Source organism: Sorex fumeus, unplaced genomic scaffold (assembly GCF_029834395.1).
Source record: "Sorex fumeus unplaced genomic scaffold, SorFum_2.1 ptg000002l, whole genome shotgun sequence".
NCBI lineage: Eukaryota > Metazoa > Chordata > Mammalia > Eulipotyphla > Soricidae > Sorex > Sorex fumeus.
Genome location: NW_026606059.1, coordinates 79,997,038 through 80,022,594, shown reverse-complemented (window position 1 = coordinate 80,022,594; position 25,557 = coordinate 79,997,038). Strand labels below are relative to the sequence as shown.

The following is a 25,557-nucleotide window of genomic DNA, read 5'->3' as shown; positions in this document are numbered from 1 at the left end:
ATCACTCCAGCCCCTCAATAAACTTTTAAACGTCGATTTAATTCAGGGCGGGGTGGTGAATCAGTGGTAGAGCACTTGCCTTACATGTGTGAGGACTTGGGCAATTTTCCCTGGTACAAAAAAAAAGGATTTAATTCAGACTGTCATTTGATAAGTTAAACTAACTTTTCAGTCTTCTCTCTGAGATTATAGCCAGAACCTTGGAAATTAAGGGTTTTCCCAAAGTCTTATAATCTCTAGTTTACTAACAGTATGCTAAATCATACCTACTGGCCAAGACTTTTATAGTTTTTTTATTTAAGTAATTTTCCTTTTACTTTTGGGTTTTAAGGTGGACTTCATTTGTAAAGTGCAAAATTATATCTAAAAATCTCATCAGCCAATCATAAGACGCAAAAGTTTTCTTCTGCATGGGACTGCTTCCAGACACCCTGGATCTCAGTAAACAACAAAGGTCCTTCAATTTGTAGTTCTTGTATTCTTTAGGGCACTTCAAAGCATCGTGTGATGTAGGAGAAAGGGAGGGAAAGACCATCTTAATGAGCTGCCCTCTTAATTGTAGAGAATTTGTAAGACAAAATTGACAATGCTAAACCAGGTCTCTGGTGCATCCGATGTGTAGAATTAGTCCCAGGAGTGTTCCAGCTTTTGCTGGGCACTTGATAATAAAACCCACTGAGCTCTGAACAACCGCACCCAGAAAGCATTCTCCCTTTCTCACTGGATAAGTCTTTGGCCCACCCAGTCCTGCTGGCTGAAGGCAGTGATTGTTCTGTCCCACCCACAGAGACATGCTGCCAACAGATCAGACAGTACCCATCACCCAGACCCTGTGCATGGTGCACATATCACACTCCCTGTCCCCACCCCACAGAGTCATTGTGTTCCACTTCTTGGGGGTGACTATTTGTTGCCTGTGCTTCAGGTGTTTGAGAACTGGGTGCAGGGCTTTTTGCCGTCTTCCACACCAGTCAAAGAGCTGGTAAGGAGCAGACAGTAGAGATACTGTGTGGGAAAGGCAGGCAGCTATCACAGCTTATTACTTTTTTGACGGGGTGATACCCTGTGGGACTCTGGGGGCCATGCAGTGCTGTGGTTCAAACATGACATGCCTCATACACATGTACCACTTCAGCCACATCCATGTTATTGTTCCTAAGGTGCATGCAATTATTTCTCTTTAGTTCTGACAAATATACGTAGTGAATACAAACAGTCCATTCACAAACAAATGTATCAGCAAAATCATTTTTAGATGTTGGAAAAGTGGTATCTGTAATTTAAAAACTTGCACTAAGTATTATGTAACCTCAATTTTGTGATTAGCAAATGCTCATATGGTCACAGTCCTTCCATTGTTCATCGATTTGCTCGAGCGGGACCAGTAACGTCTCCATCATGAGACTTGTTGTTACTGTGTTTGGCATATCGAATAGGTCACGGGGAGCTTGCCAGGCTCTGCCGTGCGGGCGAGATACTCTCGGTAGCTTGCTGGGCTCTCCAAGAGGGGCGGAGGAATCAAACTCGGGTTGGCCATGTAGGCCGCTTGTAAGGCAAACGCCCTACTGCTGTGCTATCGCTCCAGCCCTAATGCTCATATATACAAACATATTACAAACACAAACTTTTTACACTGTGGTACACAGTAAGATATTTTTTTCATCAGTCATTTTAGATTACAACCACAAATACTCTTCCCATTAACAGAACCCCTGATCATTTATTCTATTAAACCAAAATAATATTCTCCAAATCAATGTGCAAAATCAGTTTTGTCCACAACAAATCATGTACTCTACCATTTGATCCTTTTTTTCTCAAAATGTTTGTAACTGATGAAGAGACAATATAAAAATGAGTCACGTAACATTTCTGCTCCTTAGTATCTAACACTGTGCCTGATGTGTGCTAGAAATGTAATGCATGTTTGCCTATTGGATGAGTAAATGAGTGTCCTGGTATGTTAAGATTTTTCTTTAGAACAGTAATCAGCAAATCTTATTTGATTCCCAGAGAAAAAGAATAACTCAAGAAAGTCAAACAAAATCTTCTTACCCACAGTCTGGAGCTGGACACCACCTACAATCAGGATCTGCCACAAGCCACCGTCTAAGCATAAATTCTTCATATTTTTCCATCAAGACATCATCACTTAATATTAAGCGAATATCGTGGGGATTAAAGCGTTCAGTACATTCTGGGCAGCTGATATTAACTCTGCTTTCAGAGATCTCAATCCTTAGATACTGTCGTAAGCAATCCACACAAGATCTATGGTGGCAAGTCATAATCTCAGGAAATCTGTCCTTGGAATGCCGCAAAAGGCACAAAGGGCACTCCATGAAGTCTCCAACTTGTTTGCTGATGGAAGACAATCCATTGTCAGAGGAGGTATTCGTAGAGAAAACGGAGTTCTTATCAGCACACATTTCAGAATGTATGCTTTCGATACTCGCAATTCCATCCACCCCGCCATTTAGCTCCCTTGATTTACGTTTGTTATCCTTTTTCCTCCGAAACAGAGAGCCTATTGAAATCCTTCTTTTCTTAGGTGCCTTTTTGACAGAAGGCAGGCTCACTGACGAAGCAGAAGACTGAAGATCTCGATCGGAACCCATTTGTCGATGTAAACTCATGTCTAAAATATTCATTCGAATTGAGTCAGGGTCCGTGTTTATACACAGCCCTTCATTATATTGAAAGATAAGACCGATTTCTTGTTCTTGCATTCAGATTAAGTCATGATGTAAGTAAATATTTGGTTCCCTCAGAAATCCTTGAAAAAGTTTGATATTCAGAAGACTATTATAGATGTTCTGAAAAACAAAAAGAAACAGAAGATCATTTAATTATATTCTTAGTTTGCGTCTGAAAAAAAAATAACCTTATGAACTTACTATGGAACTTCATACTATATGTTGTTTAACCATTAAGTTTTGTTTATTAAACAAAGCCAATTTAGTGAGTAGTCACTCTGCAAGAGAATACAAAACCAATGCTAAAATAACAAGGATATTCTTTAACCTTAATAAAAAGGATAGATTTGAGCTGACCTTTTCATTATTAAAATTGTACATGGAACTTTTGATTAATAATAATTACACAGACCTCACTGATTCCTCTAAGGCTGCAGAAATATTTTAATTCATCGAAAATAAACATATATGCAAATGCAAAGGTCTAAATACAGCTGATACAATCTTGAAGAACAAAGTACGTCTGAGTATTCTTTTACTGTCTGATATAATGATTTTTAAAGGTTACAGTAGGGGCTGGTAAGATAGTACAGTAGGTAGGGCGCTTGCCTTGAACATGTCTGGACTGACCCAGGTTCAACTTGAGCACCCAAATGGTACCTGGCCCAGAACTGCCAGGAGTAACTTCTGAGTACAGAGCCACTAGTACCCCCGGAGCACTTTCGGCTGTGGCCCCCCCAAACCAAAATTAATGAAAATAAAACTAAAGTTACGGTAATTTAGAAAACGGGTATATCACAAGGATGAATACAAAGAACAAAGAATTAGAACATAGTTTGAGTGAATAATAAAGATAATTCACGTCAAAGGTTGATGCTGTGCAACACATACACACACACATAGCATAGTACTTATTTACTGGTTACCATGGGAGAACAGAAACTTGACCTACTGCTCACCCCATTTATGTCAATTCCAAATGGTTGATGATCTAAATGTAAAAAAGCAAGACCACAGACCTGAAGGGATAGTTCAGAAGGCTAGAGCAACATGTTCTGCATGCCAAAGGCCCAGGTTAGGTCGCAAGAACAGTGGGGAGCCAACCCCCAAGTATCATCCCAGGAGTAATCACTGAGCACCCAAAAATCTACCCTCTTCCAAAACTCCCCAATAAAACCATAACGTTTCTAGGAGTTAAAAGAATCAAACATTCCCATGAAAATAAAACATATCTTAAAGGAAACTTTCAAAAGCACCACCAACAAAAGAAAAAGTGGGGCAAGGGATGTAGTCAAGTTGTCAAGCACATCCTCCGCATGTGTGAGGCTCTAAATTTATTCCTGAGATCCACATTCCCCCAACCCCAACACACCCAACACCACCAGATGTGGCCCTACACAACTAAAGATGGATAAACTGAAGTGCAATTATATCAAGATACAGTATTAAGCTATTGGAAAAAAACATTTGCAAAACAAAATTTGCAAGAGGAAATGGAAAAGTGCTTAACATCATCAGTCATCGGGGGAAATTACATGAAAGCCATTCAGAGAGATGGCTAATATTCAGACATGCCCAAGGGTTTGCAAAGATGTGGAGTGATGGTGAGAATGTAAAATGTCACACCACTTCAGAAAATTGTTCAACAATATGCATCAAATTTGAAAGTATGGCTCTCTATTACTCAATCACACTCATATAAATGAATGCCCAGGCATTCACAGAAGTAAAAATATTCATGGCAGCACTAGCTATAATAAATAAATCAAAATATTATACTGAAAACAATTCATGTTTCCATTATAATAGAATGGATAAACTCATTGTGGTATATTCACACTCTATACGCCAGAAAGCAATGAAGGTGAACAAAATACTATAAGCAAGAATGATCTCACACCAGAATCTATCTACTGTGAAATTCCACTTAAAGATACATAAATGCATTCAAAACATAATCAACTGCATTCAAAAACAAAGAAGAACTAATTTATGATGTTAAAAGTCAGGACTGCCATTACTTTTGGTGGGATACACAAAAAAGAACTTTGACATGTGTAATATTATACAAATATGTTCAGTTTGTTATAAATCAATGACCTACAATTTTATGACTAAGCACTTTTCTGCGTAGTCATAGTTGATTAAAGTTCAAAAAGAAAAATGATTCCAGCTGTTATCTGCACAAATGCTTGAGAAACTCATTGATTTCCCAAGACAAACTCTAGGAAAACATTTCACTTAGGCAATCTTTATTCACATCCATTAGTTAATTTTTTCCTATTATTGCAACACTCCCTCTCAATTTTGAGGTAAACATGCAGTAGAAGGGCAGATTTTACTAAAACAATGTCCATCTGCTCTCCATTATATGCGTTTATTTTCTCCCCAATCTCAAAATGCCTATAGAACTCCAGGGCTTAATGTATGTATCACAGAAGAGAATTGCCGAGGGAATCTATTTTAGGAATCTTGTTCTAAGAACTGATCACTTAAATTTTAAATCAATGGTACTTAACCAGTATAATCTGGAGAATTTCTCCAAACAAACACTTGCTCATCATACAACTTATTATCCAAATGAGAACCTTCTAAGAGATGGAAGGTGTGACTGATATTTACACTGGGATTGAGGAGGACACAGTGCAATGTACTATCAACCTACTTAGGATGCCTCTCTAGGACACTTTGCAAATATATAAATATGGCTCAAAGGAAAATTCATTCAAATACCAGAACTGTAATATCTCTATATGTAAGAATACTATAAGGACACAAAAACATTTTTAAAATAGACAAGATCTGCGGCTGGAGTGATAGCACAGCGGGTAGGGCATTTGCCTTGCATGTGGCCAACCCGGGTTCGATTCCCAGCATCCCATATGGTCCCCCCGAACAGTGCCAGGAGTAATTCCTGAGTGCAGAGCCAGGAGTAACCCCTGAGCATTGCCGGGTGTGACCCAAAAAGCAAAAAAATAAATACGGGCTGGAGCGATAGCACAGCGGGTAGGGCGTTCGCCTTACAAGCGGCCAACATGGCCGACCCGAGTTCGATTCCTCCGCCCCTCTCGGAGAGCCCGGCAAGTTACCGAGAGTATTCGATATGCCAGACACAGTAAATACATAAATAAATAAATAAAATAGACAAAATCTGGTCCCAACCTCATTTTTTTTAATAGCTCAAGGGTGAAATATTCCTTTATGTTTAGTGTTCTATTAGAATATTTTCGGCCCTGACTATGCTCAGGTTTACTCTTAGCTCTGCATTCAGGGATCATTCCCAGTGGACTCAGGGGACCACAGGATGCTAGGGACCAAACCCAACGTCAGCTGTGTGCAAGGCAACCATCTTACCCACTGTACTATTTCTCTGGCCCCCAATTAGGATTAAAAAAAAACCTATTCAGTAAGAGGTACTTATGATTAAAACGTTTATGCAAAATACATGATAAATTAGGAAGAAATGCATAACAATAAAAAAAACCTTCCAATAGAATTAGTTGAAACATCAATAAGAACAAGATGCGCAACCCAGAGCTGGGCAAAAATGAAGGATGAAGGACGGACCGGAACGACCCCCTTCCCATAAGGTTTTAGTCTCCCCCACACCCCCGGCTCATACCTGCTGTCCACAAGGCTCCCATGCGGCCGCCATCCTTCTTTCCAGAGAAGAGAGGGCGAATGGGGCAACACCCTTTCCCCTCCGGCAGACTTGATGGCCTGGATTAACGCATAGTCCTTTCACTTTTCTGCTCCAAGCTGTTGGGTTCTGCATTAAATCCTTGTGTTTCTGGGGCTGTGGCCATGCTGGAGAGCCGCTCGTGGGGGTTAACTGGTGACCTCGGTAGGGCGTGAAGGACGGACCAGAACGCCCCCCTTCCCATGAGGTTTTAGTCGCCCCCACACTCCCGGCTCATATCTGCTGTCCACAAGGCTCCCATGTGGCCGCCATCTTTCTTTCCAGAGAGGAGAGGGCGAATGGGGCAACACCCTTTCCCCTCCGACAGACTTGATGGCCTGGATCAATGCATAGTCCGTTCACTTTTCTGCTCCAAGCTGCTGGGTTCTGCATTAAGTCCTTGTGCTTCTGGGGCCGTGGCTGTGCTGGAGAGCCGCTCGTGGGGGGCAACTGGTGACCTCGGTAGGGCGTGAAGGACGGACCAGAACGCCCCCCTTCCCATGAGGTTTTAGTCGCCCCCACACCCCCGGCTCATACCTGCTGTCCACAAGGCCCCCATGTGGCCGCCATCTTTCTTTCCAGAGGGAGGAGGGCGGAAGGGAGCAACACCCTTTCCCCTCTGGGCAGAAATGATTGCCTGGATTAACGCATAGTCCTTTCACTTTTCTGCTCCAAGCTGCTGGGTTCTGCATTAAGCCCTTGTGCTTCTGGGGCTGTGGCCGTGCTGGAGAGCCGCTCGTGGGGGGCAACTGGTGACCTCGGTAGGGCGTGAAGGACGGACCGGAACGACCCCCTTCCCATGAGGTTTTAGTCGCCCCCACACCCCCGGCTCATACCTGCTGTCCACAAGGCTCCCATGCGGCCGCCATCCTTCTTTCCAGAGAAGAGAGGGCGAATGGGGCAACACCCTTTCCCCTCCGGCAGACTTGATGGCCTGGATTAACGCATAGTCCTTTCACTTTTCTGCTCCAAGCTGCCGGGTTCTGCATTAAGTCCTTGTGCTTCTGGGACTGTGGCCGTGCTGGGGAGCCGCTCGTGGGGGGCAACTGGTGACCTCGGTAGGGCGTGAAGGACGGACCAGAACGCCCCTCTTCCCATGAGGTTTTAGTCGCCCCCACACCCCCGGCTCATACCTGCTGTCCACAAGGCTCCCATGTGGCCGCCATCTTTCTTTCCAGAGGGAGGAGGGCGGAAGGGAGCAACACCCTTTCCCCTCTGGGCAGAAATGATTGCCTGGATTAACTCATAGTCCTTTCACTTTTCTGCTCCAAGCTGCTGGGTTCTGCATTAAGCCCTTAGTTGCCCCCCACGAGCGGCTCTCCAGCACGGCCACAGCCCCAGAAGCACAAGGGCTTAATGCAGAACCCAGCAGCTTGGAGCAGAAAAGTGAACGGACTATGCATTGATCCAGGCCATCAAGTCTGCCGGAGGGGAAAGGGTGTTGCTCCATTCGCCCTCTCCTCTCTGGAAAGAAAGATGGCGGCCACATGGGAGCCTTGTGGACAGCAGGTATGAGCCGGGAGTGTGGGGGCGACTAAAACCTCATGGGAAGGGGGGCGTTTCGGTCCGCCCTTCACGCCCTACCGAGGTCACCAGTTGCCCCCACGAGCGGCTCTCCAGCACGGCCACAGCCCCAGAAGCACAATGACCTAATGCAGAACCCAGCAGCTTGGAGCAGAAAAGTGAAAGGACTATACGTTAATCCAGGCAATCATTTCTGCCCAGAGGGGAAAGGGTGTTCCTCCCTTCCGCCCTCCTCCCTCTGGAAAGAAAGATGGCGGCCACATGGGAGCCTTGTGGACAGCAGGTATGAGCCGGGGGTGTGGGGGCGACTAAAACCTCATGGGAAGGGGGGCGTTCTGGTCCGTCCTTCACGCCCTACTGAGGTCACCAGTTGCCCCCCGCGAGCGGCTCTCCAGCACGGCCACGGCCCCAGAAGCACAAGGACTTAATGCAGAACCCAGCAGCTTGGAGCAGAAAAGTGAACGGACTATGCATTGATCCAGGCCATCAAGTCTGCCGGAGGGGAAAGGGTGTTGCCCCATTCGCCCTCTCCTCTTTGGAAAGAAAGATGGCGGCCACATGGGAGCCTTGTGGACAGCAGGTATGAGCCGGGAGTGTGGGGGCGACTAAAACCTCATGGGAAGGGGGGCGTTTTGCTCCGCCCTTCACGCCCTACCGAGGCCACCGGTTGCCCCCCGCGAGCGGCTCTCCAGCACGGCCAGGACTCCAGAACACAGAAACCAATTTCTTAACTATCTGACTTTCAGTAGAAATACTTCCAGGGTCAATAGGTAAAAGAGTAGAAATCCAAAACCAACATTTAATTCTTGAACCCAGCCGTAGAAAGCAAATCACTTCACAATGCTTTTTCAGCATGTCTGATTTGGGGGGGGGGGGGTAAACTCTAAATAATAGTGGTGAATCTTTTATTGAAACAATGAATCTAATCAAAGCAGATAGTGTGTTAACTAGAATTCATCTGCCTCACAGGGACGGGGAGGGGTGGGGGGTGGGGTTTTATTGGGGTTCTTCATGGTAAAAAATAAGTATTGGTAAAGGGAAATGTGTTTGATATTTGCATGACTGAGACATAAACCTGAAAGCTTTGTAACCTTTCCCACAGTGATTCAATAAATAAAAAAAAAAAAATGAAGGATGAAGTTCAGAGAAAAATATTACAAAGTTAGGAAAACAGAAAAGTGTCCAACGGTCACAACAAAATGAAAAATCAAACATGATATTAGTTTAGATTGACTTAATATCAGATTGACAAAGGCGGCAAAGAGCTTGTGAGAATGTAAGTGAAATAAGTATCTCACACACTACCAGGAGGGGGGGAAAAACAGCTAGTTTGGGAAACCTATGTGGCATTACTTATTAAACTTCCATGTGGAAATAATCTCTAACTAGAGAAAATCCCATTATAATCTTGAGCACTTGTTTCTGCCTGTTATTAAGATAAAATCAGTTTGCTTTTGTTCCATCTCCAAAAGTTAAAATACTGGGTCAAGGAGATGATGGCTCAAGGGCATTAGTGCACGAGCTTTGCAAGTAGGAAGCCCAGGTCTGATACTCATCACATGGTCCCCCAATACTGCCAGGAGTAATCCCTGAGCACTAGGCCAGGAGTAGCCCTTGAGCTCTCTGGTAAGGCAAGGTAATAGCTCACAGAATAGCATATAAGCTCTGCACGCAGGAGGCCCAGGGCACTGCACATGGTCTCCTGAGTATCACCAGAAGCAATTCTGGAGGAACAAGCTGGATTCTGACAATGAAGTGTGTCCACAATAACTAAAATGTAAAGAGCAGAAAACCTATAGTTTCTAATATATACTTTTTCTGGTGTACAACAGCTACCTGTATAGCGTCTCTAAAGTTCACATGTCATAAAAGTAGCATGCAACAGTATTTCCTGATACTGTTATTTTAGGCCCAAATCCAGATCTCTGAGTGGTATTCAGGGGTCACTTCTAGGGATGTCAAATCAGGGCCAGTCACATTGTGAAAGGCAGGTGCTTTAATCCTATACTCCCTGGTCCCCAAAGTCTTTTTTTTTTTTCTCAAAGTGAGAAGAGAATAGGAATAGGTACAGAGAATTCCCAACAGAAGTTCTACAGTGACTAATTCTGGTCATCAGTGAAGCATTTCTTTTAATGTCTCGCATCATTAAGTGACACACCCTGTATTTCCTTATATTTTACTCTCCTGTGCTGTCTGATTTCCTTCTGTTATTCACATGTTAGTTTAATACTGTCTCAAAGGTCTGTTCATTTGTGTAATCTTTTTCCTCCACTCTTTAGAATGGATGATTTTATCTTCAAGTTTAACTTTCCCTCTGCCTTCTCAATCTGTAGTTTAAATCTATACAGTGAGATTTTTCATTTCAGATACTGTAATTTTCAGTTCTAAAATGTCTAATTATGGGGTATGGTGCCGCTAGCAGGTCAATCTGTACCTATGAGGCAAGAGCATCCACACCCTGATGGCGCCTTCAGACTTCCAGATACCCCAAAATTGCTACTATGCCTTTGGCCAGACCCCAAAAACTTGGGGCAAAGTTTACCAAGAAAGTAAACGGCCAAAAGTTACACACCCACCACCTCCGGTTCAGCTATATAATTGGAGGCAAAGCCTCTCTGGTTCCTGATCAAACTGCTTAACGGCCAGGATCCCAGAGACTCAGAGACAAATCTCGGAACCCAGAGGCTTTTGGCAGAGATGCATATGGTCCCCCCAATGGGTGACCAGCACCGGGCCACCCCAGGTGGGAATAGGTTTTGTGCCTTGGCCTGTTCCCCCGGAGGCTTGGTGGCGGCCATCCTCCAGAGGCCACTGGATGGTCAGGTTTGGGCCTGCAGTGATGAGACACGCAGGGCCTCACGGGATGGGGGTGTAGCTGGCCCTTTCCTCCCTGCCCCAACGAGCCCCCGAGTCGCCACCCATGAATGACCTGACTCGTGATCAAGCTGCTTAAAGGCCATGATCCAAGAGACTCAAGAACAAATCTCGGAACCCAACAGGTTTTGGAAGAAATCCCTCCAGATTTAATTGTTAAAATTTTGGAATTCCAAAATCGCACACCCACTACTGAGGCTGCATGACATCATATCACTGTCACTGTCCCTGTCCTCCTGTTGTTCATCAATTTGCTCAAGCGGGCCCAGTAATGTCTCCACTGTGACCATTGTTACTGCGTTTGGCATATCGAATACGTCACAGGTAGCTGGCCAGGCTTTGCCGTGCAGGAGAGATACTCTTGGTAGCTTGCTGGGCTCTCCGAGAGGGATGGAAGAAGCATGACATCATATGTTATTCATAATCAGCAGTAGAAAAAAATTGTCTACTGTTGCCTTTTCAACAGATCTGAGTGTTAGGGTAAAATCCCAAATAATAATGGTGGGTCTCGGGTCGAAATATTGAATGAAATCAAAGTAGAGAGAGAGTAATGTGGAAATCATCTGCCCCACAGGTAGGGGGAGGGTGTGGGATGGGGGGTATACTGAGGTTTTTGGTGGTGGAGAATGGGCACTGGTGAAGATATGGGTGTTTCATTGTATGACTGAGACTTAGACCTGAAAGCTTTGTTACTGCTCTCACGGTGATTCAATAAATAAAATTATAAAAAGGGGGGGGAGTAAGGTGGAGTTCATGCCCAATTCAGTCAGCCTAATCAATGGCTGAATAAATAGCAATACTCCTACCAAAAAAAGTCTAATTAATTTTTTTAAGTTTCTATTTCTCTGCTGAGATAATACATTCCATCACTGTGAGCACGCATTTCCCTTTTAGTCTCTGAAAATACGAGTTACTTTTAAGTCTATTTTGAGGGCTGCTAACAATTTTAGAGGGGAGAGTCTTGACATTATAACACATTTTTTGGATTCTTCACATGTTGGGTAGTTGCTTATTATAAACTAGACACTGTGAATGGTATGCTGTCGAGACTCTAAGATAAGTAAAGAAGAGCCTCTTGCATTCTCATGGTGAGGGAGGATCTTTATTATACCTGGCAGTTAAATCAGTGGCAAACTGAGCTGAACCTGTGGAGGCTTGTTTCTGTGCCTTTTAAAGAATGGGTCTTTGGAAAGCACAAATGCTACACCACACCCCTTTAACATGATGGAAATCAAACACCAAATTCTGTATCCCTTGCAGCTGAAATCTCTACAGTCAGCTTTTCCAGCATCACAGCTTATTTTCCACTGAGCTTCTTAAAATCTTCCACGCACAGTTCAGAGGTCATCTAGACATCTGAGTGTTTATGTTAGGACTACTACTCTTCCATTCTGAAACTTGTCCATTCAATTTCCTGCAAGTCTGGAAGTCCCAAGCTCCATCTTGACACCTCAATCCAGACTTTCTGCTTGATTTTCAGTAGTTCCATGCTACATGAATTTTTTTTTCTCAGAAGGAAAGCTACACAAAATCAGTGGTGGTGGTGGGTTACATTTGGCAGTTTTCCAAAGGCTATCTGTAGCTAGGCTCCCAGATACTTAATTTTTGAATTTGTATATGATGCTGTCATAAAATGGTAAGAAATTTTAAGTAAGCTTAAGTATTTGTTATTGCTATAATATCAATTACAGTGTTCCTTTTAAAATTAAAAAAAAAATCTTTAAGGGATTTTCTTGCATTATCTAATACCCGCAACTGTAACAGCTTCTAGGAATAACAAAATGTGTTAAATGCTTTGCCTTTTTGTTTTACAAGTTAACAGTAGAAGATTAATTTATCTTTTCAACAAATAGGCTCAGTGCCAACAACATGCCAGAACTCTTCTTAGTGGAAGATGCACAATAATGGACAAAATAAACAAGGTTCCTGTTCTGCGGTACCTTCATTTTAGTGCATCTAAACCAGGCCAAATAAAAACAAAAACAACAACAAAAAACCTCAGCTTTGTCTTTGAACAGTTCCATAATCTCAACAAGTATTTACCTAAACTCATTTGAGAGTCAGGAGAGAGAGTACAGTGAGTAGGGTGCTTGACTTGCACGTGGCCAACCCAGGTTTGATCTCTAGAACCCTGTAAGGTCCCCCAGGCCCTGCCACAAGGAAGCCCTGCACACGATTGGGTGTGACCCAACACTCCCGGGCCTCTTCAACCCAATCCAGTAGGAAGTTCTCTAATTGCTATGGATGCTGACTTTCTCATAGTGACAAAGGCTTTCTAACACTGTACACAGCAGGCAAGAATCTAAGCGGAATAAAGAGAAATCAGTAGCTACCTAACCAAATGACCTAGTTGATAAACCTTCATGTGTTCACCATGTATGACCTCAGGAACTAATACAATAAATGGAGAGCAGAGGGGAGGAAATTCTCAACAGTTATTTTGGTTATTTGCTTCTCCCTCCAGGGTTAAAGGTTCCTCCGACAGCGAGACTAGGAAGCATTCTTCTCTTGAAAGAGTTGCAAATGACAACACATCAAATTTAAATATGGCAAGTACAATTTAAAGTGGTTGCTGCATACCAGAAAGACAGACCTAAATATAAGAAGCCATCCTTGGATCAAAGAAGGACAAGGGTACTAGAGATGGTGGATCTGAACATAAGCTCACTGTGATGCAAAATAGCTTCTGTAAATCCGAATATCGTTTTTACTGGCTTTCTTAAAAAGCTATAAGTTGAAAAGGTACTAATATACATAAGCTATGAACTGGACCATGCCACTTAAAGGGTAATAATACTTAGAGGGTAGATATAAAATGAAAAAAACTGCTGGCTTTCAAAAGCCTTTTCTAATGGAGTCAGAATGGCAACTTGAAGTCTGGAATACATCATCAGAGTAGATTAATTTCTCTGTGGTAAATACAACATTTTCAGTTCTTTTACATATACATAGCTATAAATCTATCCCAAGAGAACGTTCTAATATTAAAAATGGAATTTCAACTCAACTGTCTATTAAAGGAGGGGTGGGGGTGCTTCAACCAATTATGCACGTAATAAGTTTTCTGCAAGTTTTGGGGAAAGCATGAAGGTTTACCAAGACTGAAATACACTAACTCTACTTTAACATAGTTACTATGATGTCCCAGGAAAGGAAGGTAAAAGTTCAGAACAAACCCTTTGTCATACAGCCTCCCTAAAGAAATAGTTCTTAAACAGCTTCATAAAAACACGCCTACCACAGTTACCTACTTAAGTGGATTCTGGATCGGATGGCAGAACAGAATGGTGCTATGCAGTTTTAATACTCGTTACAAATATCCATTACTCAAGCCATTACCAAAAAAAGTATGTTGCAACAAAAAAAAAGCATTACCCATTTTTATAAGAACAGAGTTAAAACATTTTGCTTAACTCATTCCAGACTCTTTTCGGAAACAACAGGGCACTGAAAGGAAGAGCACAGTGCAAAATGAATGCAGGTTGTAGTCTATGGTAGACTATGCAGACATAAAAAGTTTCAAAACAGAATATAAAAAGATATGTAGCACCGTAGCACCATAGCACTGTCCTCCCGTTCATCGATTTGCTCGAGCAGGCCCAGTAACGTCTCCATTATGAGACTTGTAGCTGTGTTTGGCACATTGAATACGTCACGGGGAGCTTGCCAGGCTCTGCCATGCAGGCAGGATACTCTCAGAAGATTGCTGGGCTCTCTGAGTGGGGCGGAGGAATGGAACTCAGATTGGCCAGGTTGGCTGTGTGCAAGGCAAATGCCCACCTGCTGTGCTATCGCTGCAGCCCTAAAAAACGATATGTAGCAGGCAAAAAAATTTTGAAGTGGTGATTATTCATTGCTTCAGGAGAATCACTAACCTACTCTGTGATCAACGTCACAATCACAATCACAATCATCCTGTTGTTCATCGATTGCCTCGAGCAGGCACCAGTAACGTCTCCTCCATCCTAGCCCTGAGATTTTAAAAAGTGCCGTATTCGAGGCTCTTTCAGGGCTAGGAGAATGAGAGAGACCCATCATTGTTACTGGCATTTGGCATATTGGGGACGCCACGGGGAGTCTGCCAGACTCTGCCATGTGGGCAGGTTACATCTGGTAGCCTGCCAGGTTGTCCAAGAGTAAGGGCGGCAGCGGGGTGGGCATGGGCTCGCAGCACGGCCCGCACAGGCTGGCGCGAGTACAAGAAGGAGCGGGGCGCCAGCCTCGGGGCTCCCGGGGTGTCCAGGTGGCGCGAGGGGGCTGGCCTCAGAGGCCCAAGCATCAGCAGGAACCATGTGGATCCGCGTGCGTGCCATGGACAGAAAGGTGATCAACGTCAAATCTACTTTTTTGAATCTCAATGTTTTTATTTTATTTTGGTTTGAGGGCCACACCCAACAGTGCTCAGGGCTTACCTTGGCTCCATGCTCAGGGATCACTGCTGGCACGTTCAGGGGACCATGTGGCGTCAGGATGGAACCTGGGTCAGTCAGCTGCATGCAAGGCCAGCACCCTACTCACCACATCATCGCTCAGGCTCCTTGTCTCTTTATTTTAAACTTGAAGATTTTTTCCCTTTTTTCGCTTTATTGGTACCACTATCCTAGTAACCAGGGTTCCCACACACCTGGGTGCTGTGGTCAGTGGAGGGGTCCCACACATTAGTTTATACACACCTGAGGGCCATTGTAGTACTTTGCACACATGCTGCTGGGGGCCACATACTTGAGATTTGGAACTTACACACCTAGTTGTGCAAAGATTGCACACTCTGTCAGGACAGTGAGGAGCGCTAGCAATCAGAGTGGCTAGCAACACATTCCTGCATGTGACACTGGGGACAAAACTCAGTCTTAAGCCACTTAGCTATTACCTGGGCCCTAACTGCTACATTTGATGAGGAAACTAGTGCAGAGCTACTCAGTTAAATTTATCACTAGTGAGGTTGCTTAAGTTTAGATTGATTAAAAGTTTGGAAAAGGTAGATTTTATTCCTCACTAGTCACAACACAAATGGCTATGTGTGGGAGTCATCAGGCAAGTTCTAGAACACACCCAGTCTAGAAACCGAGTGATCAGGGTCTGAGCATTAGGATATCCTTGCATGCAGTAGACCCAGCACCTGATATGGTACCAAGCCCACCAGGAGTAATCCCTGAGCACTGGTGGGTATGGCCCAAAAACAACCAAAAAAGGAGCTCAGTGATCGATCACACAGCTCCTGCGACAGCACCAGTTTGGGTCCTCTTTCTAGTACTTTCATTCTAACCAAGCCATTGGCCGGGGTCGGAACGAAGGATCACATTAATCTTTTTGTTAAGGTCTGTTTACGCATCTCCATTCCTCTCTGAAAGGTAAACACATTTCAAACCTTGCACTGAAAAGTACTCCACAACATAATCTTAGTCTTTCACCATTCTCCTACATAAAAACCACTCTCTAAGAGACGAGGTCCATGGTAGTATCACCTCCACAATCCCCCCCCCCCCCCAGTCTCAGCCTGAAATACTTATTTCCATCTTCTGTGCTTATTGAAAATTCTGCTCTTCTTTCGAAGCCTAACTCCTATCTCATCTCCACAAATCATTCTGTCAGTAATTATAAACAACTGGAAACTAGTTCTCTTCCATATTTTTTAAAAGGTGATCAGAACTCAATGAAAAGATGACATTTAAGCAAAAATTGAAATAAGGTAAGGGAGTTAGCCAGGTGGAGTTCTGGGGAAAGAGCCATAGGCAGAGGCAAAAGCCACTGGAAAGACTCTCAGAAGTGTCTGGGAAGGACGGCACGGGGAATCACTGACACGGGCAAGTTTAAAAGCTACTGCAATAATGCAAGATAATGATCAACAGAGGTAATAAAGATACATTTTAAAGCAAGTTTTGAAGGCAGAACGGGTGTAATTTCCTGATAATTTTAAGAGGACTATGGTCTGATGAACAGAAGGCTAAATGAAGAAGTCCTTTTAAAAAGAACTCCTTATAAGAGTGGAGCTAAAAGCAAGGGCTCTGGGACATTTTAATTAGAAATGTCTTATGTATTTTATGTAGGGATTTTTCTATCTCTATATATGCATATGTAAATGCTATATATACTGTATTATATGGATATACATATATATTAAATCTGCAGTTCAGATGAAAGTCTGGCCTAGAGATACAAACTTGTGTTGTTAAATGGATGCTGTGTGGAATCACATGCACAGATGCAATCACCAGAGGAGTAAATAGATAGGTAAGGACTGAGCCCTGTGGATTCCAACACAACATCTAGGGGGAAGGGATCCCAGAGTAAAGAAGCTAGAACAAAACTTCACTGGTTCGTTCCTTTATTTTATTCACCCCTTCCTCTAAACGTAAATATGTATCCTAAAAAGTTAAGAGCCACTGGAGCGAACTAGCTGGATGGAGGGCATGACATAAGACAGAACAACAAAGTATCTTATGGGGCAGGATCCGCTGCTTTGGCCTGTTGAGACTCAAGGGCATTAAGACACTTCCTCTGATGTTTCTAAGAAAGGACTAGAATTCTAAAGAAGGATTTAGACTCTAGTCTCTGACAGTCACAATGCGTGGTAAGCAGCAATGATAAGATCTTTCACATACTAAAGACTTTTGACTATTCATTGGTTTCCAGAGGCTGCTATAACAAATTACCAATAAATTTGTGGATTAAGACAAGCACAATTTATTTTCTCACAGTTCTGGTGCTAAACATTCAACCCCAGCAAAATCACACTCCCTTTGAGAAATGTGAGAGAAGTGACTTTTCTTTGCCTCTTCCAGCATCTAGGGACTACAAGGATCCCCTAACTTCGTCTGGTCACTTCACCTCAATTTCTTGCTCACTGGTCATATTAACTTTTCTCTTCTGTGTGCCTTCTGGAGTTTTCCAGTATTTCCCCTTGCCCTTGAAATTTGGACCCACTCAAATAATGCAGGATCATGTACCTCACTTCAAGATCCTTAATGACACCTGCAAAGACCCTTCATGAAGTAAGAAATTAGAATATGAATTTATCTTTTGGAGGACCACCATTCAATCTACTATAAATAACTTGATTCTATGAATATATATTGAAGACAACAGTAAAGCAAGTTGTATTTATGCAAAAAGTCAAGATACTTAATGTTTCCCTGTAATTTTAAGTTTTTTTTTTTTAATTTGTAGAATATGGCTATACTGGCTATATAACTACCAAATAAATGACTGCCACCAGGGTTTGGATAAAAGAATTAGTTACTGTCTCACCAAAAACCTGGGATGGCAAGTTCTTCTAAGTGACTCTTTTACTTTCTCCATGTTTAAACTTTCCCTTTCTAATGGACCTTATGATTTTTGTTTGTTTGTTTGTTTAGGGGCTTTACTTGGTGGTGCTCAGGGCTTACTCCTGGCTCTGTACTCAGGAACCACTCCTGACATGGTGCAGGGGACCATATGTGGTACCAGGTATTGAACCTGAGTCATCTGCATGCCAGGTAATTGTCCTATCCACTCTACTCTCTCTTCAGCCGCATAATTTTTATTCATGGATGTCAATATACATAGTGTTGGCTATTCACAAACTGAAGCTTAGTTAAGATAATATTCATAGTCTAGAGGTTTAAATCCTGGTATTTCATATGGCCTGGTCCCCTGTCTTGGTTGTGAGCATTGTTTATTGACTTATTCATTGTAGCTTATTCCAATATGACAAACAACAGAACTTCCAAATGCAGCAGACCCATCTTTTTGCGTTTTTTTTTTGTTTGTTTTGGTTTAGGTTTGGGTTTTTGGGGGGAAGGGGGAGTCACACCCAACTGCGCTTGGATTTCTGACTTTGCTTGCACTCAGGGATCACTCCCAGCTGGCTCTGGGTGGTGCTGACATGTGTCAGCCACGTACCCGACAAACTCCTTACTGTACTATTTTTCCAGCCCCAATTCCTTGAAAATTTGCTGAAACAATCTACTAATAATGGTTGAAAAACTCCTTAGTCACTATCATATCAAAGTTCCATATGGTTTGGTTTTTGGAACATGCACAATGGTGCTCAGGAATAACTCCAGGAAGGCTCATGGGATCATATGCTGGGGATTCAAACCACGTTAGCCAAATGCAAGGCAAGTGCCCTTCCTGCTGTACCATCACTCTGTCTCCAGTTATTCTTGTTTCAGAGACATTTGGTTTGGTTTTTGGAACATGCACAGTGGTGCTCAGGAATAACCCCAGGAAGGCTCTTGGGATCATATGGGGTGCTGAGGACTCAAACCAGGTTAGCCAAATGCAATGCTCAGGAATCACTTAGGAATCACTCCTGGAGGTGCTCAGACAACCAAATGGATGCTGGCGATGGAATGTGGTTAAGCTACCTGCAAGATGTACTTTCTCTCCAACCCCTCCATCATCTTAAAGAAAAGTAAAGCAGGGCAGTCTTTTGGTGAAGTTAGAAAATCAAGAGCAAGATTCAGGGATCAGGAATTCCAATTCAATTACATATGAGTTTCTATACATGCAACAGTAAAGGACTATCAAAAAAGAATTTCTGTGGAAAGGAAGAAAATATACAAAATACCCAAATGTTACTTTAACAGTAAAAATGCATACTGGATCAAAGATTCAGTATGTAAAAATAAATGCAAAGACAAATATTATATGCATTGAAATGTTATTAAGGATGTTAGGTTAAATAAAATGTATTATAATGTCACCTATACTTTTTAACCTTTTATTTATTTATTTGCTTTTTGGGTCACACCGGCAATGCACAGGGATTACTCCTGGCTCTGCACTCAGGAATTAATCCTGTCGGTCCTCAGGGGACCATATGGGATGCTGGGAATCGAACCTGGGTCGGCCGCGTGCAAGGCAAATGCCCTATCCACTGTGCTATCACTCCAGCCCCAACTTTTTAACCTCTTTAATGTGGTATTTCTGACTCACACTATATTTTGATTAGATAGCCCTGCTATTAAAAAAAAGGTATGAAATAGGCAACTTATATTCCACCCACTTTATTCAGTTAGGAAGTTCTTATTCAACATATATTACTTTTAGGTTCTATGCTAAGTGCTGACACCTTAAGAATAAATGAATAGTTCTCACTGTCGGGGTTTATACTGTCTCCTGCATCAACTGCACATCTCACATATATAAAAACCTCATTTGAGACAATGCATAAGGATCATCTACAGAACATTACAACATTTGGGGGAGCAAATACCCAGATGTAGAAACCACGAAATAGAAATTAGAATATTCATGATAATAGTTAGCTATTTTTGTAACACAGTATTCATCTAACACTCATTTTGAAGCTTCTAACATTCCCAATAGCTCCTCACGGTCTCCAGCTCCTTTTTTGCTAGTTTGCTTGTTAGTCACTCCTTATGGCCCAATTCCACCAGAATTCTCTTTAATTGGCAACTTGCCTGCTTTCCACACCCTGGCAGGACTATTTATACCTTCAGGGGTCTCCAGATATGACAGAGGTTGAAAATGTTAAGTGTACATAATATTAAGCGTTCGACTTCAGTTTTTAGATTGAAGGCTATGTTATTAAAGTGTCTTTGGGAATTAATTTTTTGTTCTAATTTTTTAAAAAGATTGATTTCTGAGCAGGATTTTGCTTCATGATTCAAGGCACAAACTTTTTGTGAACTACAATAACTCCTCTTTAACTTTGCCCAGGGAGGCTTTCACACAAGAAAACTCTCCAGATAGGACTCCTGAAACAAACAAGTATTATTTCTCTACTAAGTTACTGTTAAGATAAAATCCTAGGTAACAGAAGAGAAGAGTAAACGATGCTATTAAGGCTAAGTACATAGCTTTCAAGAAAATATAATCAATAAACAAAGTAATTGCACAGGTTTTACTGGCAGCACAAAGAGCAATACAACTACTTTTATCAAATGGTGCTGATTTTCCCACTTTAGTACAGAAAATACAACTGATATATGAAACAAATGTAGTACCCAAATTTTAACACCCAAAATTATTTCATTGCCTTGTTTGGTTGAAGTCTATCACCAGCTGAAACACAGATGTGTTTAGTAAAGAATGAATATCCCTCAATCTCTGGCAGCATACATGTGATTATACAGAGAGTGGTTCTGATGCTATACATCTTCTACGGTAACAAAGCACTGATTTCCTGTAATTTTTTTTTAAAGACTTAAGAAAATACTCCTGATTTGGGGGTGGGAGCAGGAAATGACCTATGGGGGGAAAAATCACTGTTCTCTATAAAATAATTAAGATTAGTATTTTGTGGGTCAGGGAATGCAGCTAAGAGGTTCAGCACTTGCCTTACACTTGCGAAGTTCTGGTTTTAATCTCTCACACCAACCGAAAGAAGACACACAAAAAAATGGTTAGCTCTTTGCCAAAAAGGAGTCAACCAAAAGTGTCTAAGCTAAAGTACTTCTGAGATCCTTTTAAACAATAATTAAAATATTATTCATGTTAGTTTATCAAACACAATGCAACAGGTCCTAGAAAAATAATTTAAATAAAACATATAAATCAACTTTTCTTTGATCTTTAGGTCCTTATGGCCTTTGTGTTTATTATTATTATTGGTTTGGGCCCACATCCAGCAGTGCTCAGGGATTACTAATGGCTCAGCACTCAGGGATCACTCCTGTGGTTAGGTTCTGGGGATCATAGGAGGTGTCAGCATTTAGGATCAAACTGAATTGGTTACATGCAAGGCAAGTGCCTTATCCTTTGAACTAGCTCTCAGACTCACTGGCCTACTTTTCATAATGTCTCAACAAGGACTAGGAGAAAGTACCCTAAAGATGCAATTCAGATGTAAATACAACAAAACTTATCCAGTTCTGTGCCCAGCACTTGAGCTGGGGTGTTTTTAAGAGTTATCATAAATAAATGCCTTCCTTCTCTCCCCAGTGAAAATTCAGAAAACTTCATTTTTCAATCCTGCACCAAATGCCTTTCAGATTTTTTTTTTAAATGCTTGGAGGCTGATTAGAAACCAAAGAATTCATGATTAATCTAAGACAAAATCAAAATCTGCCAGAATATACAAAGGATTCTTTAAGCTGTTCAAAATGTTTGCTTCGAATTACCAATATCTAATTCCATGGGACAAATCCTTAAGGACAAATTGTATCTTCGCCTAAGTTTGAAGATAGGTGAAGATACATTTTAGTGAAAGATAAATTCTTTCAATACATTCAAGCTTGTGAATGTAGGTGAAGAATTTATCTTTCACTAAACTGGGGGAAATTTTTAAAAACAGACGCTAATCATACTAGTTTTCATGTCAGAAAAAAATCTATTTTTCTTAGTCAAGTGAAAAGGCACCCAGGGTCTACAAATCACAACAAAAAACTTTTTAAAAAGTCATTCTAACACTGGTTAGATGACAAAATTAACTGGATAGTTCTTTACACTCTAAAGACCTACTAAGACATGTCCACAATAAAACAGTATTTCATGTAGCAATTTGGAGACTATGGTTTTCAATTCTAAAATAACAGTTGCATTTTCAGAAGTTAATCTTCCTGGAATCCTCCAGAAAGTCAGAGCTATTGGAAAAATTACTTACGTTAGTTGCCAAATGTAATTTTTTCCCCCGAAAAAGTCATGACTGAAACAGTCTCCATGGATACATGAGAGTGAAACTTCAGTTGCACAAAAACTTTAGTGATAATATAAACTTCAGTTATCAAGAAAAAGGCGACTTTATTAATTCAAACAAAAGTTTTTCCTGTTGTGTTTTGGTTTTGGGTGGTGTTTGCATAACTGCCGTTAAGTCCCAAGACGGCGAGTTCTAAACCTTTTCCACGGAATTTCCTTCCCATGTGGCAAGGAAAGAACGTCTGAACTGAAGCGTCCGCACTACGCCACGGCATTTTCTAAACAGAAGCTTCTACATTCTGATCCAGTCCAGCCGTTTGGGTGTTAAAAGCAACAGACGGGCAAGTGTGATCATAGCGTGAACTAGAAACAGAAGTGGGTTAAGAGGCACAGCCAAGATAAGCATGGGCAAAAATCGAAAACGAAATAGAAGGGTCGAGAGACGAGATTAGACTAACAAAAGAGGGGACAGGGAAGCCACTTCATACCCCCACCCTCCGAAAAAGAAAAAGAAAAGTGGATCAGAAGCGGGGAAACCCCGCTGCTTGGGGCAACCGGTCGCCGGTCGGCCGGGGTGGGGGAAAGGAGCCCCTTTGTGCCTTCACTGTTTACCAACACCTGAAACCAAGTTCCCAGCCCACGTCCGGGTCTGGAACTCGCAGCGCCCGAGACACGCGGCACTTTCCAACCTCAGCGCCTCCGAGAACGCTCGGGCCTCGAGTCCCCCGACCACAACAAAGTCGCGGCATCTGCCTCCACCTGCGGCGCCCGGCCGGCCGACCCGGACGCACCTCGCTCCCAGGTACGGCCGCGGCCTCTCTCGCCGCCCTTTTTCTGATTTCACCGTCCGGGGGCGGCGGCGGGGACGGACCCCGAATTTCCTCTGCTCTCCCCACCCACCCAACCCGCGCCTGATCCCAGGAAACGGGGGCGAGAGAAGACAAGGGGGGCCAGAGGAACAGCCAGAACGAAGGAGGAGGGGAAAAAAGAAGGAGGAAAGAAAAGAAAAAATCCTGGAAATTTAAAGTAACGGCACGACCCGCCGGAAGGCGGCGAGGGCGTCAGCGGCGGGGAGAGCGAGAGAGGGACGCAGAGAGACACAGACAGACGGAGAGACAGACAGACGGACAGAGACAGAGAGAGCGCGCGCGAGAAAGACCCTCCCGGAGAGACCATCCAGGGGCCACTTCTGCACCCCGGAGGGGCAGGGGCTGCGGTGGTCGCGCTGCACCGGCCCCTGGCGCGGACCCCCGGCCGCCGGGGCTGGGCCGGGCTGGGCTGGGGGCGCCGCCAGCGGAAGGCACCCCGCCCGCCCGCCCGTGCACGCAGGGCCGGACCCCGGGGGTCGCGGCGCGGCCGGGGGAGGGGGGAGGGGGCCGCGGCGGGCGCCGGCGCCGGGAGCCGCGCGCTCGGGGCGGATCCCCCGCTCCGCGGCGGCCCCGGGGGCGCCAGCGCCCGGCGGGGACCCGGACGCCACCCGCGGCCTGCTCGCCCGCCCGCCCGCCGCCCCGCCGCCCCCGCCCCGCCCCGCCCCGGGCCCGGAGTCCCCGGCCGCGCCCGCCGCCCCGGGTCCTCCCGCTCCGCCGCCCCCCGCGCGCGTCCCCGCGGCGCCGCCCGTACCTCCAGCTCGTCGGGGCGGCCGAGGCGGCGGCGCGACTAGGCCCCTGTCCCGCGGGCGGCGGCCGAGCCCCAGCCAGTCCGGGGGAGGCCCCCGCAGCCCCGCCGAGGCGCCTCGCGGCTGCGGCGCGGCCGACGCCCAGGCAGGGTCCCGCGCGTCTCCCGGCCCGACTCCTCCGCGGCGGCGGCGGCGGCGGCGGCGGCGGCGTCTTGACGGTTGTTCCCGGGAAGCGGCGCCGCCACAGCCATCCTCCCCCGCCCGCGGCCCCGCCGGCCCCGCCCCGCCGGCCCCGCCCCGCCGGCCCCGCCCCGCGCCGTGCGCCATGACGTCACGCCCCGCCCCCCGCGGGCCCCGCGGGCGCCGGGGGCCCGGGAATTGGGAGCCGCCGCGGTGGGGCGCGCTCCGGGACCCGCGGCGGGGCCCCCGCACCCAGCGACTGCAGCCGAGCGGCCGGGCCGTGGGGCGGCTGTCTCCGGCCGAGGGCTGGCGGGGCTTGGCTGAGCTGCTGGGCGTGGGGGATTCCCCACGCACGCCAACAGGCGTTTTCTGGGGGTGCTCGCGGCTCTCCTGCCCTTCCACCCGCTTCCACCCCCTATCCTCGATTTTTATCATCGTTTTTTAAACTTGGCTGCTTGCAGCAGATCCGAGCCCGGTGTTCACACCCCAGTGCGAATTCCGGATCGCCTTCCACGCCTCACCCCCACCCCCCTTTCCAAAGGCACTTTAAATGTTGCGGATTCCTGCTTCAGTGCCCGTATTGGTACATTTGGAATTAATTTCCATCCAGCTTTATCTGGCCCAACCCTTCCAGGGTCCTCCTTTTGAATTTTTAACCTGCATAGGACATACAGCAGTTGCGGGGGGCTGGGAAATTGCTTTGTGTTTTTTCATTTGTTTTTCAGTTGAGTAAACCCTGTAGTCCAGGCCTGGCCCATTCCCTTCTACTGACCTTCTATTCAAATTTGGAATCTCTTTTCCATGGAATGCTGAGAAATGGAACATACGTGATGGATGCTGGACAGACTCTCCATTTGCCATCTGTTAACTAAATATATCACCCCTTCAGTTCTTGTTTTAGTACCTCTCGTTTCAATTAGAAGCAATCCAGAGAGCTGTGGTCTTTCAGACTCTGCTTGGTATCTTTAGTAACCTGGGGCATGTTTACCAGTTCCAAGGCTAAGCAAGCCAGGCAGTTTAGATGGAAGTAACTTTGCATATCTCCAAGGGAGTGAAAATGGTTCTTTTAGGTTTTCATTTATTGGCAGTTATGTATTCCTTTCAATGCTACTTGAAGACTGCGAGCAATTTCATCAAGGGGGTATTGTAAGCCTCCAGGTTGTACAAGAATGGTAAAGTCAATGGATTTATGCAACTGTACCCATGCATAATGTAATCCTTCTTGAAAATACATCAGCATGTTTAATTTCTCAGGCTGCTGGGGCTCAGCTTGGAGAGGGGGTTTGAGTAGGTATGGCCTCCTGGTCTTATATTCTCTGCAATTGTCAGATTTTCCAGATGTGCCTTTTCCTGCTTTTCTGGTCTTGAAAACTAGAGGGATTTCCTACTCTTCTTAAGAGCAACAT

The 25,557-nt window shown here is 44.4% G+C and overlaps 1 protein-coding gene across 1 annotated transcript in view; it reads right to left on the bottom strand.

Moving 5' to 3' along the window:
• The window catches only part of RNF19A (ring finger protein 19A, RBR E3 ubiquitin protein ligase), a 53,545-nt gene extending 29,325 nt beyond the window's left edge, over positions 1 to 24,220 (bottom strand). Inside the window, exons 1-2 of the mRNA XM_056110753.1 lie at positions 23,977 to 24,220; positions 2,056 to 2,816 (exon numbers count right to left, since the gene is read on the bottom strand). Coding sequence (XP_055966728.1) covers positions 2,056 to 2,729 — 674 coding nt within the window. The 5' untranslated portion in view covers positions 2,730 to 2,816; positions 23,977 to 24,220. The remainder of the gene's footprint in view (positions 1 to 2,055; positions 2,817 to 23,976) is intronic.
• Positions 24,221 to 25,557: the final 1,337 nt, after the last annotated feature.